The sequence below is a fragment of the Hydractinia symbiolongicarpus genome, chromosome 4, assembly GCF_029227915.1.
Source record: "Hydractinia symbiolongicarpus strain clone_291-10 chromosome 4, HSymV2.1, whole genome shotgun sequence".
NCBI classification, from domain to species: domain Eukaryota; kingdom Metazoa; phylum Cnidaria; class Hydrozoa; order Anthoathecata; family Hydractiniidae; genus Hydractinia; species Hydractinia symbiolongicarpus.
This window is the reverse complement of record NC_079878.1, coordinates 5,810,712-5,826,582: the sequence shown is the minus strand read 5'-3', so window position 1 is coordinate 5,826,582 and position 15,871 is coordinate 5,810,712. Positions and strand designations below refer to the sequence as shown.

The 15,871-nt window shown below is 30.1% G+C and overlaps 1 protein-coding gene across 3 annotated transcripts; it reads right to left on the bottom strand.

Moving 5' to 3' along the window:
- Positions 1 to 878: 878 nt before the first annotated feature.
- Positions 879 to 15,291, bottom strand: LOC130640944 (mitogen-activated protein kinase kinase kinase kinase 3-like). Of its 3 annotated transcripts, XM_057447560.1 has the most exons (31): positions 15,236 to 15,291; positions 14,525 to 14,663; positions 13,863 to 13,920; positions 13,524 to 13,614; positions 12,155 to 12,219; positions 12,020 to 12,075; positions 11,646 to 11,736; positions 11,320 to 11,392; positions 10,878 to 10,929; positions 10,389 to 10,468; positions 10,236 to 10,298; positions 9,714 to 9,795; positions 9,051 to 9,203; positions 7,491 to 7,551; positions 7,153 to 7,205; positions 7,022 to 7,041; positions 6,902 to 6,943; positions 6,493 to 6,568; positions 6,092 to 6,274; positions 5,916 to 5,948; positions 5,757 to 5,838; positions 5,563 to 5,642; positions 5,216 to 5,358; positions 4,582 to 4,640; positions 3,903 to 4,006; positions 3,388 to 3,485; positions 2,493 to 2,560; positions 2,058 to 2,126; positions 1,866 to 1,958; positions 1,447 to 1,573; positions 879 to 1,252 (listed from the first exon to the last, which is right to left on the bottom strand). In XM_057447560.1, the coding sequence occupies exons 1-31, from the start codon at positions 15,274 to 15,276 to the stop codon at positions 1,183 to 1,185; spliced, it is 2,505 nt and encodes an 834-aa protein (XP_057303543.1). In that variant the 5' UTR covers positions 15,277 to 15,291; the 3' UTR covers positions 879 to 1,182. The 3 variants fall into 3 exon arrangements, with proteins under 3 accessions (XP_057303543.1, XP_057303544.1, XP_057303545.1); XM_057447561.1 differs by lacking the exon at positions 5,916 to 5,948; XM_057447562.1 differs by lacking the exons at positions 879 to 1,252; positions 1,447 to 1,573; positions 1,866 to 1,958; positions 2,058 to 2,126 and adding an exon at positions 2,183 to 2,316.
- Positions 15,292 to 15,871: the final 580 nt, after the last annotated feature.

Below are 15,871 nucleotides of genomic sequence, written 5' to 3'. Positions count from 1 at the left end.
ATCTTTTTTAAATTTTTGTCTACTAAAAAACAAGTTGAAATTTGCCAGGCTAAAAAGTCAGCTAAATGTAAAAAAATAAGTATGTCCGCTTGATTTAAGATTGTGTAATAACAGAACAAAGAAGGAGTGCGATCTCCGTGTACGTTGTTGTTTTTTTGTCGAACGACTAACAGCTTTTGATAGGCAATTAAAACAACCTATAAGGTCAGGGTAAACTATAACGAAATCTTTTTAGCTTCTAGGACGTTATTTGAGATGAATCTTTCACTAGAAATCTTTTTGGCTTTAAAATCCAGCAAGCTTTAAAAATGTATAGATTATATACAAGCAACTTAATTGCGCTAGTGTTACAGGACTTTATTGAAATTAATGTGGTGCATTTCTAATAAAAGTTAAAAAACTAAGTCACAAAAAATAAATATTTCCATTAGTGTATAAAATAAATTAATAATAATCAACAACAGGAAGAAAAAAAAGAAAAAGTGAAAATAGGATTTTTAAAAATTAGTGAAAATTTTAAAACTAAAAAAAAGATCGATTACAGTTTGTATCGCAGGTGAATCTATTTTTTATATATATACTATATGCAGGTGATTTAAAACACCCTTTTTAGTTGCAAAATCATCTGACTTTCAAAACATCAGTTAAAATATGTCATTTAACATCTTACAGTGCTTTGAAACATTTGTTGCAGTTGAACAAACTAATGCGAATCCGTTTGTCGTGCAGCAAAAGTACTAGATCTATCAAACCCTGTGCGGCTTTAAGGATAGTACCCTTTGAATCTTTTGAGTGCAGGGATGAGTGCAGGTCTTTAAATTTAAATAAAGATGTCGTTTATTAAAAGCTTAATAGTTGCGGGTTTTTTTTTGTTAAAAAAAATATATATATATATATGCCTATTTATCAAGCAACTTCAAAATATTTTATGCTATTATTACGTACACCGACATTCAAACATACTATGAGAAATACTATCAGCCAATCAATGAATGAGCCGTGTCATTTGTCGACATAAAGTATTAAACTTGTTGGATTGTTCGGCCAAAACCAACCACGGCACGTTCGGCCAAAACCAACAAACGGATGTCGTAGTTGCGTCGCCATCTTGGATATTCAGTGCTTTTACACGAGCATTTAAAACTAGCTTGAAAACATGCCCATAGTGTTGTTGCAGTGACATTAACCACTCGCCAAGATGTATAGATTGGAATAATTCTCTGTTTGGACTTTGCTTTCAATAACAACAATTCTAAAACGCGTTAAAAAATAGTGAAAGAAAAACTATCGGTAAGAAAAATAAAATAAAACATTCAGTTATGCATGCTTTTGATATAACTGGTAGCCGTGTAAAATTTCAAATTTTAAATTTTCTCAATTTGGTGCTTTTGGGAAATATACCACTACAATTAAGTACGCGCAGGGTTAGCTTTTAAGTTCACCTACCTGTCTGAACCTAATAATTTGTACTGTCTTGCGCTGTCAGTAAATTGAGCTGTCACAGAACTATCAACTAAACTCTTCCCTTGAATTCCATTCGTGTTAAATGTCATTACAGTTCCAGGTAGACAAACTAAAAATAAATTAGCAACAACGGTTATGAATGAAACAACTGGAAAACGTTGGAATTGTTTGGATGTCATAATTAACTTGAATCTTCATATTCCTACTGGTGACATCAGCTTTCGGCACAGCACTTTACATGACTATTAATTCATTGCGTACAATAAATAATAATAAAAAAAATAATAAAAATAAAATAAAAAGAGAACGAAAAAGTTAAGAGACAATAGTAAAATGAGTCATTTGCAGTTCTCTAAGCGCTCAACGTTATGTAAAAATTGAACTCAATTTGAATATCTCACCGGCCGAAGTTAAATCGTAATCAAAATTCAATTCTGTTAACCGATTTCGTACTCGTAATTTTTTACCGTCAATGTCTGTAAAAATAACTCTTCCTAAAAAATAGATGAAGAAAAAACACAGGAAAACATTATATTTGATTATCACTCGGTGAGATTCACCATGGAATGTGTGGCCACACACACTATACTTACTATCGAACGCTATCATAACAACGTCTTTCTCCAGTTGTGAAAAAGTCTTGACATCAATTGGCGTGCAATCTAAAAATGTATCGCAAAATGTAAAATATAATATAAAAACGTTGCGTGTGAAAGTAAAAAAAGGGCGTAAATTGTTAAGAAATCATTCCTATCTGTAATGTCTATCCGATCATGACACAGTGTTCGATGTTTCTTCCGATGGCGTTTAAAAATACTTGCGTGGAATTTTGTCCAACACCCTCATGGGAGACTGATAAGGGAATAGAGTACACATAATTGGGTAGAAGGGTTAAGTAGGTATCCACAAAAAATGAAGATTTTTCAAGTCGGAGGATCTTCAAAGATTAGATTAATCAGCTTTGTTAAAAACTTAAAAATGATTAAAAATGAGATATTTAAAACGTTAAATATTATCTCCAAACACACCTGTTCGTGGCTCCCAGTTAGATCCACTTTCTAAGTCTAACTTATCAATTAAAATGTCGCCATTTGGCCTAAAATAAGATTAAAGAAGTATAAGTAATAAGCTACATATAATATAGCCCAATAATTGACTTGCTTAAAAAACCTTAAAATTGATAGTAGAGTTACTTAAAGCATTGAATAGAAAAGTTAAACAACTTTAAAGATTAACTAAAAAAACCTAAAAAAAAAATAACTCTGTTTACCTAAATGTGTTCGATTTGATGTCAAATATCTTAATACATTTACTTATAAACTAGTTGCCTACAAAAGAATACGTGTAACGAGATTGTAATTAGATGTTTGTACAGTCTACTCTCAATTAACAGCCACTACGAAAACAGACACCTCTAATTAACGGACAAAAAGCGATGGAACTGGTAAACACTCGATCAAAACGTAACAGCAGACTCTCTAAGAGCGGACATCAACTAACGGACATCCTGGTTAGCGGATAATTATATACACTCGTATTTTTTCTCTCTTACTAGAAAACATTTATGTTTCATGTGACTTGTTGTATAACAGCTATCCACACTCTAATTACGATTCAAAATAAAAATAAAATTTTATGAAGCAAATTTTAAGCAGTTTTTCTGATCCTTAGCTAAACTGATCATTGGTTACTTATTTAACTGTCCAATTCCAGTTGAATTGACGTGGAAAACTCTCTAAATAGCCCACACATCTAACTAGCGGAGGACTGCACAAATGATTTAACTTCTTTTAAACATGGGAATCATAGTTCTATAGTAGATATTAAGAGATAAATTTTCAGTTGCTGACTAAACGGTTCCCTACTATCATTCCACTCAATTTTTTATAACGTATACTAAAAAATAACTACAAAAAATCTTACAAATGATAAGCTCCTACGCAGAGAATAGGATATTCACGACCCTTGACCACAATCGGTTCAAAAATTGTCAACGTGGGAGGTAGCTTGCAATCAAAGTCCTAAAACAACACAACATAGTTAATAAATGTTTGTTATAAGTATATCGCTTACAAGCATAATCACGCTCAGATGAAGGGGAATTTTTTTAACCATATGCTTAGAATATCCCCAGCCTTGGTGAACTCTTTTGACGTGGGTTTTTTCTTGTGTTATGGGTATTATATACCAAAAGACAGTCTTTAGTTTTACCTCAAATTACCCTTAACTTGGTCTTCGGTTTTGTCGCTGTTCTTTTAAGAGTAAGAACGGGATCATTAAATCTCACAAGGCAACATTAAGTTTTTAACTTTTTCTTTCAATAAGCATAACGTGACTATACTATAAGTCTGAGTGTTTTTTTTTTTGCATAAGCATATCCTAGCTTGATTTCAAAGTTTCAGTCTCTCAATATAAATCTTAGATAAAGACAAACTCACTCTGACGATCATAAACTTTTGCATAGGTTCATACCATTGCAACAATAACACAGCCTCTCTTCGTCCAACAAATAGATACATTTGGTTATTGTATGGATTGTGCACTGATAAAAACAAACACAGAAAAAATAATAATAAATCACTTTTAAATACTGGAAATGCGTCAATTAGCGCCCTTTCTTATTAAGCTAGGCCTTTTTTTAGTTTATTTTCCGGGCGTTAAGATAAAAAAAGTTCTGATAACAAATGGCGCGCTTACTGAGTTTTACCTGTGTCTCCTATTTGAACCTGTCTTTTGAAATTCACAACAATATAAAATCTTTAGCCTCATGCTGAAGAGGGCAATAATTTTTTTTAGCATTTCGAGCAAGTGCCCATTTCGATTAGGCGCTCCCGTTCACATCCAAGTTTAATCGAGTATTAACAGGAAAGTGTCCACTTGGCTGCCATTCTTACTATAACGCAAAAAGTTCAAGAGCTTTTTGCGCGTGCGAAAAAATAGCCTGCTAGTTTTTTATTGGCGCATATGCGCCTAAAGCGAACAGTCTTTTATGCGTAATAATTACAAATAATCGCGCATTTTTGGATACTTGTTGAGAAACAGGGTTATATACCAGAAATATCTAAAAATATACAAATAAATATATAAAAAAAGTTACAACAGGTGGTCATAACGTACCTACGCAACATTTTTGCGCATTGGAGGTTCCAGGTACTTTTGTTGTGTATGCAACTCCCCTGAAATACAAAGGGAAGAAGTAAACAAGTGTCTCCTTTAAAAGTTGGCACAGTAAAACACATCAAGTGGTAGTATTCTCTAGATAGTGGTGATAGTGTAGATATATAAACGAACACGTTCATGCTAACAAGAAATACAAGGATAATAATTCGACAGCACACTAACAAAAGAAATCGAAATACTCGTTTCGAAAGAGGTTAAGGCTTTGCTGGTTTTATTTATTTAGGGGAAAAAATGAGATTATAAGCACTCTACGATGTATTTAGATGTGACGTTTATCATGGCTCATTTGTGTAGTTATTCTTGTTCGAAACTTTGATAATGAATATAACTAGAATTTATCCTCAGCCTCGATTTTTATCAACATTGAATCAATCTTTCCAAACGTCTAAAAGATCTAAAAACGGTCTAAAATTGCTTTTTGCTAGTTCAAAAATTCACTTTTTAAAGATTTTAAAATTTCGCAAGTTAGCAATCCACAGTAACTATTTTCCTCATGTTTCTTGTACATAATTTTTTTTCATAAAAAATATGTGAAGTAAAAAAATGATTTCAAAAAAATAAAAATTCTTACTTAGGTAGTGGAATGAACTGGTCGATATTTTGCTGTCCATGCAGCGAGACTAAATTATGCATGTACACAAATGAAGGTGAACCACATATTGAAACAAGAATATTTTTAATAACGTATACCCATTTACAAGGACGTGAAAATATCTAAAAACAAATAAAAAATTAAGAACTCTTTATGTGGCATTTTGGGGGATATTGTCTGAGTAGTGACATTGTATAGAAATGGTACAGTGGGGCAGGAAATTTAGACAAGGCTCAATAAGAGTAGTGTATTGTGCAGCAGTTAGGAAGAAGATCGACTTCAGACGCAGCAGTTAGAAGCAGTTAAAGAGAAAATGTGTATAATACCTGAAACATTTCTATATTTTGTAAGTCATCTAAATTTAAACTATATATCCCTTCATCAGATGCAAACAATAGGTGGTGATCTAGTTAGAAAAATAAAAAATATATGTAAAAAGATGATACTTTTAAATGCGAATATCTTTGCTTAAGTATCAGTTTTTTAATGCTTATTGTGTAAAAAAATTTCCAGAACTCACTTTTAGTTTCAGGATGTGTCCAACTTGTAGCACAAAACGCGTTTAACGGGCATTCATTAAAAATCTTTGAGAAGCAGTTAGCCTAACGACAAAAAGAGAAAAATAGAGATTTATAAGCTGTAACACATTGCTATTTCCAACACGTAAACAACTACATACTTGTGTCCTTTGATTAAACAATCCAGAAGATGGCTAAAAATGATTGTTTATAACTGTTTATTAAGTCAAAATTACAAACCAGTAACAAATGGAAACACTGATAGAAAATACATAAATACAGGAAATCACAATTGCATTAAAGAAACTGGAATTATACATTTAAAAGTTTAACATACTCTTTTGTTCTCGGTAGGCACACGAGGTGGAAGTGGTGGTGGTGCTTGAGGTTGAGCACCGTTGCTCGGAGTAGAAGCTGCTGGTCGATGTAGAGGCTTCTTAGGTGGTGGCGGTGGCGGCGATTCTTTTTTCGTTGGAGCACTTTCTTTTTTTAGCGTTGATAATTGCTGATCAGCTACTGGCTGAAATCAATCAGGAAAGATCAATATTTTAACTGCATAAACTAGCTTTAATAGTGTTGACAACAGAATTTTAAATTTACATTTTCAGTATCCAAAAAATTCCAAAACAACTCAAAGAATTCAAGGAATCTCAAAACAGTTATTGATCCTGTTAGGGTTAGGGTTATTTACACATAACCAAGCACACTTTTGAGCTGAAAATATATTCTGAAACCTACCTCTGTTTTGGGAATAGGAGGTGCTGGACGAAGTTGCTTCTTTGGTGCCTCTTTTATTGTGCTAACTTCCTCTGGCCTAAAAAATAATACTTTTGCTTAATGACATTAAAGTAACCATAGCTACAGATAATAAGGGAAGAAGGTGACTAATGGTTTTAAAGTTATAAAATTCTAATAAAGTTGTATAATAAATATTTTAGGATTTTTAAAAAGCTTTTAAATTATCAGAATAAATTTTTATTTTTATTCTAAAAAATTGCTGATTTTGTAAGTCCTGCAACATCAATCCAACAAAATTTGTCAACTAAGATTTCCCTTAGTTACAAGGTATACCAAAAAAGAAATATAATTATTCTACTTTTTACAGCATGGAAAATTTTTGGGTAAATAATTAGGTAGATTAACATACTCGTCCAATTCCTTAGCATAAAATGTTGAGTTGCCCTTTTCCCTAAAAAAAGAAAAAGTCAGACAGTGGTTAAGTTTGTGATAATCTACATATCATTAAAACTTTGTAAAAAATTCTTACTTTTCATGTGGCAGGGTCACCTAAAAAAGAATTAACATTTTTCAATGTTTCATTCTCATAAATCCATTTTGAGTAAGTATTTTAGTCTTCCACCTCAGAAAAATGTTTTGAAAAAATATTAAAAATCCAACCTTTCTTTCTGGTTCAGTTTCTTTTTTGATAGGTTGAGAGTTTTTATCAGGTACTAAATGAAAATAAATAAAATTCCATTGTCTGTTTTATTGTTCATGGAACAAATACGAGATTAAAAATTTGCAGAGATAGAAATTTCTTACAGCACAAGTTACAAATATAAAATATACAGGGAATCCTTCCACAAACTGTGTACTAACTTTTATGTATTAATTTTTACATCTACTACAAAAGAAGAAGGGAAATAGCAACAAACTTCACTGGAACATAACTTAATGTATGGCGAGGGTTATGCTTTTGATCATGTTTTAAAAGAAAGTAGAGAATTTTGACTCACAGTTTAATTTTTCTTTTTTGTTTTTTTCTTTCTTTGATTTTATTCTCTTCACAGTACTTTCCTAAAATTAAATAAGTTATTAAAAGTCCTTAATTTTTAAAATCAGTAACCAATAAGTTATTAAAAAGTCCTTAATTTTTAAAATCAGTAACCAATAAGTTATTACAAGTCCTTAATTTTTAAAATCAGTAACCAATAAGTTATTACAAGTCCTTAATTTTTAAAATCAGTAACCAATAAGTTATTACAAGTCCTTAATTTTTAAAATCAGTAACCAATAAGTTATTAAAAAGTCCTTAATTTTTAAAATCAGTAACCAATAAGTTATTACAAGTCCTTAATTTTTAAAATCAGTAACCAATAAGTTATTACAAGTCCTTAATTTTCAAAATCAGTAACCAATAAGTTATTAAAAGTCCTTAATTTTTAAAATCAGTAACCAATAAGTTATTAAAAGTCCTTAATTTTTAAAATCAGTGACCAATAAGTTATTAAAAGTCCTTAATTTTTAAAATCAGTAACCAATAAGTTATTAAAAAGTCCTTAATTTTTAAAATCAGTAACCAATAAGTTATTAAAAGTCCTTAATTTTTAAAATCAGTAACCAATAAGTTATTAAAGTCCTTAATTTTTAAAATCAGTAACCAATAAGTTATTACAAGTCCTTAATTTTTAAAATCAGTAACCAATAAGTTATTAAAAGTCCTTAATTTTTAAAATCAGTAACCAATAAGTTATTACAAGTCCTTAATTTTTAAAATCAGTAACCAATAAGTTATTACAAGTCCTTAATTTTTAAAATCAGTAACCAATAAGTTATTACAAGTCCTTAATTTTTAAAATCAGTAACCAATAAGTTATTAAAAGTCCTTAATTTTTAAAATCAGTAACCAATAAGTTATTACAAGTCCTTAATTTTCAAAATCAGTAACCAATAAGTTATTAAAAGTCCTTAATTTTTAAAATCAGTAACCAATAAGTTATTAAAAGTCCTTAATTTTTAAAATCAGTGACCAATAAGTTATTAAAAGTCCTTAATTTTTAAAATCAGTAACCAATAAGTTATTAAAAGTCCTTAATTTTTAAAATCAGTGACCAATAAGTTATTAAAAGTCCTTAATTTTTAAAATCAGTAACCAATAAGTTATTAAAAGTCCTTAATTTTTAAAATCAGTAACCAATAATTTTAGCAGTCTTATCTTTAGTTTAAACCGTTAAAAATTAGGTCCTGCAAATATCTGGGCAAAAACAGCCCATAGTTGAACTGTCATAAACCTGAGGACCAGGTTGTCATGAAAGGTGCTCCCTATATTTTGAAGAAGGTAAATGGGTTACCCAAGGGTAATAAAAATAAACCATCTAGCTCATGTGCTTAGCCAACAATTGCTACTAAAGTTTCCAAAAGCTAATTATTAACTCAAAAAAGGTATATTTTCAAAAATGGACTGTCCTTTAAGGGTTAAAATATTCTAGGAAGGTAAAAATATTCTTGTTTTGTAAGTAAATTCCTTCAATCACCCACAAAGTTGCAATTTGAATATAATATTTTGTTTATTATACCTTTTCTTCACCTCCTTTTTTCTCTTCATGTTCCTCCTCACCGCTGTCGTCAACTTCTTTGTATCTATATTTCTTTTTCTGTTTCAAGCCTTCAAATTTATCTAACAATTCACTCAATGTATTTCGCACTGTACGATTTTGACAAAACGGGTGCTAGAAAAAACATTTTACGGAACATAAAACAACTGGTGATAACAGCTCAACTGCTGTTTTCTTTTATATCCATTGTTTCAAGAAATTTCCTTTTTGTCTAATTTTTGGATACTCTTTTAAGCATCTTTTAACAAAAAAAATTTTCAAATATTAATTTTCACACATATTAGACAAATTCAAAACTTTTCTAGAAAACTATTATTGTATTTTTTTGTACTTATAGTCGCATACATTTATGGAAAACAGTTTTTTAAACTGATAAAACAATCCTGTATTATGAAAATTACACCTGCAATTTTTCCACTAACCATTCCCAAAAATTTGAACGAACTTCTTACTCACAAATATCAGTTCTCACAAAAATAAGTTTAATCAGATAAGGTAAAAAATTAGGAAGAATATTAACTTTGCCAATATGTGGTGAAAAGTTGTTTATCTATTTTATTGCATACGTGTATTTAACAGACCCAGAACGTATCTTCCCTATTTTATTATTATTACTATTTTTACCTGCAATAATTTGTCTGCTGGTGGCCTTTTCTTTGGATTCTTTGTTAAACTTAGTTTTACAAAATCTTTCATTGAAGTGGACCTGAAAAGCAACAGAAGGTCCAGAAACTTAAAAACGATATACAGTAATGACAACAGTAAAACAACAACACAACAACACAACACAACAACAACAACAACAACAACAACATGTACAGTAGCCACTGTTTAACTAGAACCTCCAGAATTAATTTAAATGAAGTTTGCTTCGAGGAAAGTTTGTGTGACTTTCAACAAAGAAAAAAGAAAAATAATGAAAAAATAAATGCTTTGACTTATTTTTTCAGGCGTTTGAGTTAACTAACGTAAATACAGACCAGGGACACAAAGTTGAGTTCAATGGTATTTGAGTTATCTAGTGTATTTATGAAGAGTTGTTAAGCAAAAACCTTGGGAAACTGAGAAAAGTTTGAGTAAAGAAAGGATTAAGTTACTTCGTATTCTAGTTAACTACTGTAAAAAAATAACAAAATAAAAACCTACCATTTATTTTTATCCTTTAAAACAGGAGGGGTGTAATTTTTTTTCGAAATTAAATATAATGCTCTAAAAATATGCAAAATCAAATAGTTTTAAACATTTCAAGCAAAGCACACGTGGTCATAAACAATGTTTACATATTTATTTTAAACACACCTCATTGGATGAAGGTCAAAGAGGGGTGGTTTCATTTCTGCTAGTTCTATTGCTGTGATTCCAACTGCCCATACATCACACTATTCAAAATAAAAAATAAAATTTTTTTATGTTTAAATGTCTAGCTTTACCTTTAACCATTTAAGATTAAGGTCAAATACCTGACTGATATTAAAGAAAAGAACAGTTTAGTGTTAAAATATTATAGACATAGTGGTTTAGAAAATCACATTAAAATAATACCATGTAACAAACGTATATTAAAAACTGTGCTATGCAAATTTTAACTATACAAATCAGCATTTATTGATAACGAATATTCTATAGTAGACAGATTTACTAAGCAGAAAAGATCAATCATTGTATTTAATATATTAAAAAATCTAAGGAAATAATATTGAATGAACCAAGTACGTTTTTTAGGTAAGACATTAGTGGTTTCTAAAAGTTGCAATTTAATTATTTCTGTTTGATATGTTAAGAACTAACCATTTGATCATAACCACCAGTACGTTCTACAGCAGCTACTTCAGGTGCCATCCTGCATAAATAATTAACAGTATTTGAATTTCATTTAAAAGTACACAGCAACTATTTGTATGACATTTTTTAATGCAACTCTGTCTTACTATGAGTGATGCCTCATCACTATGAGTGATGCCTCATCACTATGAGTGATGTCTCATCACTATGAGTGATGTCTCTTTCTAAGGATAACAATCAAGAGCGTTCTAACAATATCAAAAGACAATATATTTATCTGTGTCAGAACAGTATGATCTGCCCTAAACCTTTATGTATTATAAAATGCCTGTGTTAATATTTATCAATGATTTTTAAGATTCTCCTATCCTATGTTCTTTTTCAAATGGTGTACCAGAACCATTTGACTCCCTTTAATTGTAACAACTAAGGAAATAAAAAATATTACCAGTAGGGTGTCCCTATAAAGGAACTTCTTTTACCAATTGTGGAGGTTATTTGAGCACCAACACCAAAGTCAGCTTAAAAAAAATGAAATATGGATAAAAAATCTTTATAGCACGCGTATAGAAACTTAAGTAATAATTTTATTGTTGAAAACATACATTTAAAATACATGTACTGGCGTGTGTAAACTCTTCTCTCATGTAATCACTGCAACTCAATTACGGCTCTATATATCCTTTGTAACTATTATTTTGTAGTAAAAAATTAGGAAGTATATACTGGTTTTATATACCAGCATGTATGCATAATTTTTTTACATCTACATACCCAGCTTAACATCCCCTTCGGTTGTCAGCAGAATATTTGCACCTTTTATGTCACGGTGTATTTTATTTTGATTGTGCATGTATTCAAGGCCCTAAAAAAAGAAAAAAAAATTCATAAGATCTTTCCAGCATAAATTCTATTATCTTTAAAGAATTCAAAAATTATATAAAAAATACTACAATATCGTGTATATTTAATTGAGCCTCCTCCTTCTACAAAGCCTCTCTTAAAATAAGCTCCCACTGTAAAATACTACTGGTACATAACTCCCATCTTTAAAGCCACTGCTGACAAAAAAACCTTTCTCAAAGCTTAATCAAGAGTATTGATGGTATTTGTTAAAAATTACAAAAACAATACTATAAAATGCTAACCTTCAACATTTCTGTACATATACAACCAATCATTGCTTCTGTTAATGGTCCAGTTACTATACAAAGAGAAGATCACAAAATAAAAAAGAAAATTTCCACAAAGAATCTGTTTTTAAATTTACATGTTATATCTACCATGATATATATCTTGAAGTGATCCACCACCACAGAACTCCATAGCTATCCAGAGTTTATCCCTCCTACAAAAAGGATAAAATAACTTAATTTTAACACAGATTAAAGAACTAGATATAATCTCTGACCTTTTGTTGTACGCAAAATATCAAAAAATCCACAAATTTTCTCATTTAAAAGATGTTGCATTAATTTTGTTGTTGCTTTTGAAAAATTTGTTGAGGTATTTATTCTGGGGTAGTATACGAGCTGACTTTAGCAGTAGGACTGTATTCAGGTTTATTTTTCCACTAGATCCTGTAAACAAGTCTGTTTTATATGCAAAAGAAGCGTAGCAAGGAATTTTATGATAATATAAATCAATACAATTTTTAAAGATGCATGTAATTTCCAAAAATGAATTCTATATGATGTATTGCTAAGACAGATAACAATTGAAATTAGATTCAAATTTGGAAAATTAATGCTCTCATTTTAAGGATTGAACCTCAGAACCATTCCTTTATTATCAAAGTACAAAATTGAAACAGAAATAGACCATTGCTGGGTTGAACGAATTGTACAATCAAATCTATTTCTTGGAATTAAAAAAAGAAATGAAAAATCTCAATTTTTTTTTCTGAACATCTACTTTAACCAAAAGAGGAAAAACATTTTTCTCTTTCATAAACTCACAAATTGATGCTCTTGAAAAATTCGGTGACATAAACTTTTGTAAAACTTTCTACCCACAAAAGTTATTGCACTTAAAGTATATGCACAAGCTAAGAAATTTTAAAGGGTGATTTTGAAATTAAAGCAAAAACATATAAAATGCCCTCTCCATCTTCAGGTATTGACAGATATACATTGAAAAAAATATAATGTACTCAAACAAAAATCCCAAATCCCAAAAATCTACTCAAATTGTCTCCCAATAAAAATTCTTTCTGTACCTAATGCATTTTCTGATCAACAACTCATTTGACAACAAGCTTATTTGATCAACAACTCATTTGACAACAAGCTCATTTGATCAACAACTCATTTGACAACAAGCTCATTTGATCAACAACTCATTTGACAACAAGCTCATTTGATCAACAACTCATTTGACAACAAGCTCATTTGATCAACAACTCATTTGACAACAAGCTGTTATTAGGAAACTTATACTTAAACTTATACACAGTGTACTCAGTATTTATTTAAATAGGGTTTTCTTGCAAAAACTTAAATCTGTATGGTACAACAAAACATTCTAAATGTGGGTTGGGATTTGGTGTGTTCTAAACTTGTATTTACTCAATATTGTTCTTACATGGCTGCATCCGACTGTCAACCAATTTATCAACCGTCTATAAAACAACACTGTTAAGGCAAAGATTACCTGAGATAACTTCCAAAATATTGAACTATATTTGCATGTTTACAATCCTGCATGATGCATATCTCTTGTTGGATTACATCAAAGTCATCCCCTTAAAAAACAGCGATTTTAACATTTTACATTATACATTCTAAGGATTCTGTTAAATTTCTAAATATTCTTGTTAAATCTGCTTTATTGTTGCAACGAAAAAATTGCCCAAGCACATACTGCAAGATTAACTACAAAATTAGCAGGTACTCCTGAACACAGACAGGTCACACAAGTTCTTATAACATTAACATTAATTAAACAGGCTCTGTATACACAACTGTATACACAACAAATTAATTTTTTCACCTGGCTCCACATTTATGATTTTAACTGCAGCAAGATCTCCAGTTGCTTTAATTCTCGCCTAAACAAATTAACAAACAAGTAGTTAGTACAGAGTTGTGAGGAATCCTTTAGGTAATAGCATCAAAACTATGAAGCAACCGAAGACCAATGAGAATAAATCTGTCAATAAATAAGTTAACTAAAATATTGTGGAAAGGTAAATTTATTAACCCACAGAGTGCATTTTTATGGCATAAAATAGGGCTTAGTCCAGAAGAATTTTAAAAAAGAATGGTCTGAAGACATCTGGATAGAGGCAAAAAAGTGTGTTTCTTACAAAAATTGTGTACTTATTTTTTAAAACATAATACTCACAGTGATGAGGATGTGTAGTGATTCAAACATTTTTTTTACACAAAAAAGTTGCTTTTGACTGAGTTACATTAGTACACATCTGATTAAGTTTGATATTTTTGCATATTCTATTAAATCATATTTTGCATGTGAGCAACTGCATATATTATAACACACTCCTGCAGAAAAAACCTGGATGTTCAGTAATCTATTTCTTATTTTAGTTTGTTTATGCTAAATGTGATCACGCTTTACCTTTTCAAAGTTACTCAATATCGTGTATATTAAAATTTACATATTAATTATTTCACAGTTTTTTTATGGTTTACCTTGTAAACTTCTCCATAGGTACCACTTCCAATCCTTTGAATTAATTCCAAGTCTTTTTCTGGCTTTGTTTTTTGAATATTAGCTTTGGTACTTCTTGGTGCAGCCATTGGTGTGGTGGATCTTACATTAGTTTTACCTCTAAAAACATAAACTACAAACCATACGAGGCACCATATAAACAGATGAGAAATTTAAGAACGATAATGGTTATTTAAAATGTGTACAGGCTTAAGAGGATAATACTTGCAAATCCCTAAGTGTATACTAATAAGACAATTTTAAACTTAGATTCTAAATTTAAAATCAGTAAAACATTGCTTTTGTTATATCTAGGATTTTTGCATACTAAATTATACACATGCACTCAAGACAATGAGAACTATTTCAGTTATGTTCAGACTTTCTACAGTTAGCCCAAGATTTTACACATTACAATACATGTAATGAAACATGATCCATAGACTGCTTAATAAGATGATGTTTAAACACTGACATCCTCAAAGTAAGCATAATGTAATACCAAGAGTTCCACTTTACAAACACTTATTTTACTTCTTTTGGAAAGAATACAGTCAAGCAAATATTTTAATAAGAGAGTGATTGTGAATGAATTAGAATTATGTGACAGTCAATTTGAAATATGCCAAATTTAGCATATTTCTAAAAGCAAGCATCAAAGTTTTATTATTAACTAAAATTTTTCAGCTGACCTTAAATAAAACAAAAAATAAAACAATAAAAGGGTGACCATCCATTTTCTAAAGCAATTTCTGGGACTTCTCAGGAGTATTCCAAGACTTTTCTGATCCTTTTCTAAAAGTAATTGTGTTTAACAAAAAAAACAACGAGAAAAAAACAGTTTCCATAACCTGATGATAAAAAAAAAAAAAAGTAAAACCTAAACAAAAAATAGATTTAAATTTCTAGGTTTTCTAATTTTGCTGCTTTTTAAAAGCTTTTGCAAGAGTATAGCAGCCACCTTGCACATTTCTAGTAAAAATATTTTTGGAAAAAACAAACAAAGAAAGCCGCTATTTTTTCGCAAGTGACTAAATGTTTTTTTGATAGATATCTTGGTAATATGTTATTTGTTTGATATTATAATTATTTAAATTTAAACACAAGTGTCATTAGTTTTTGTTCAAACGGCAGATGGTTGAATGAAATTCAAAAAACCTTCCAGTAGTTTTTTCTTTATGGTTGTTGGGTACTGTTGTGATTTTAAAATAAAACTTTTCTGTTACCCTAAATAATTTCCAGATTTAAACTTTACAGCAGATTTGGAAGGATTGGTTTCTATGATTTCCTTGATAGGACTGTTTAAGAATTGCATACAAACCAGGGTT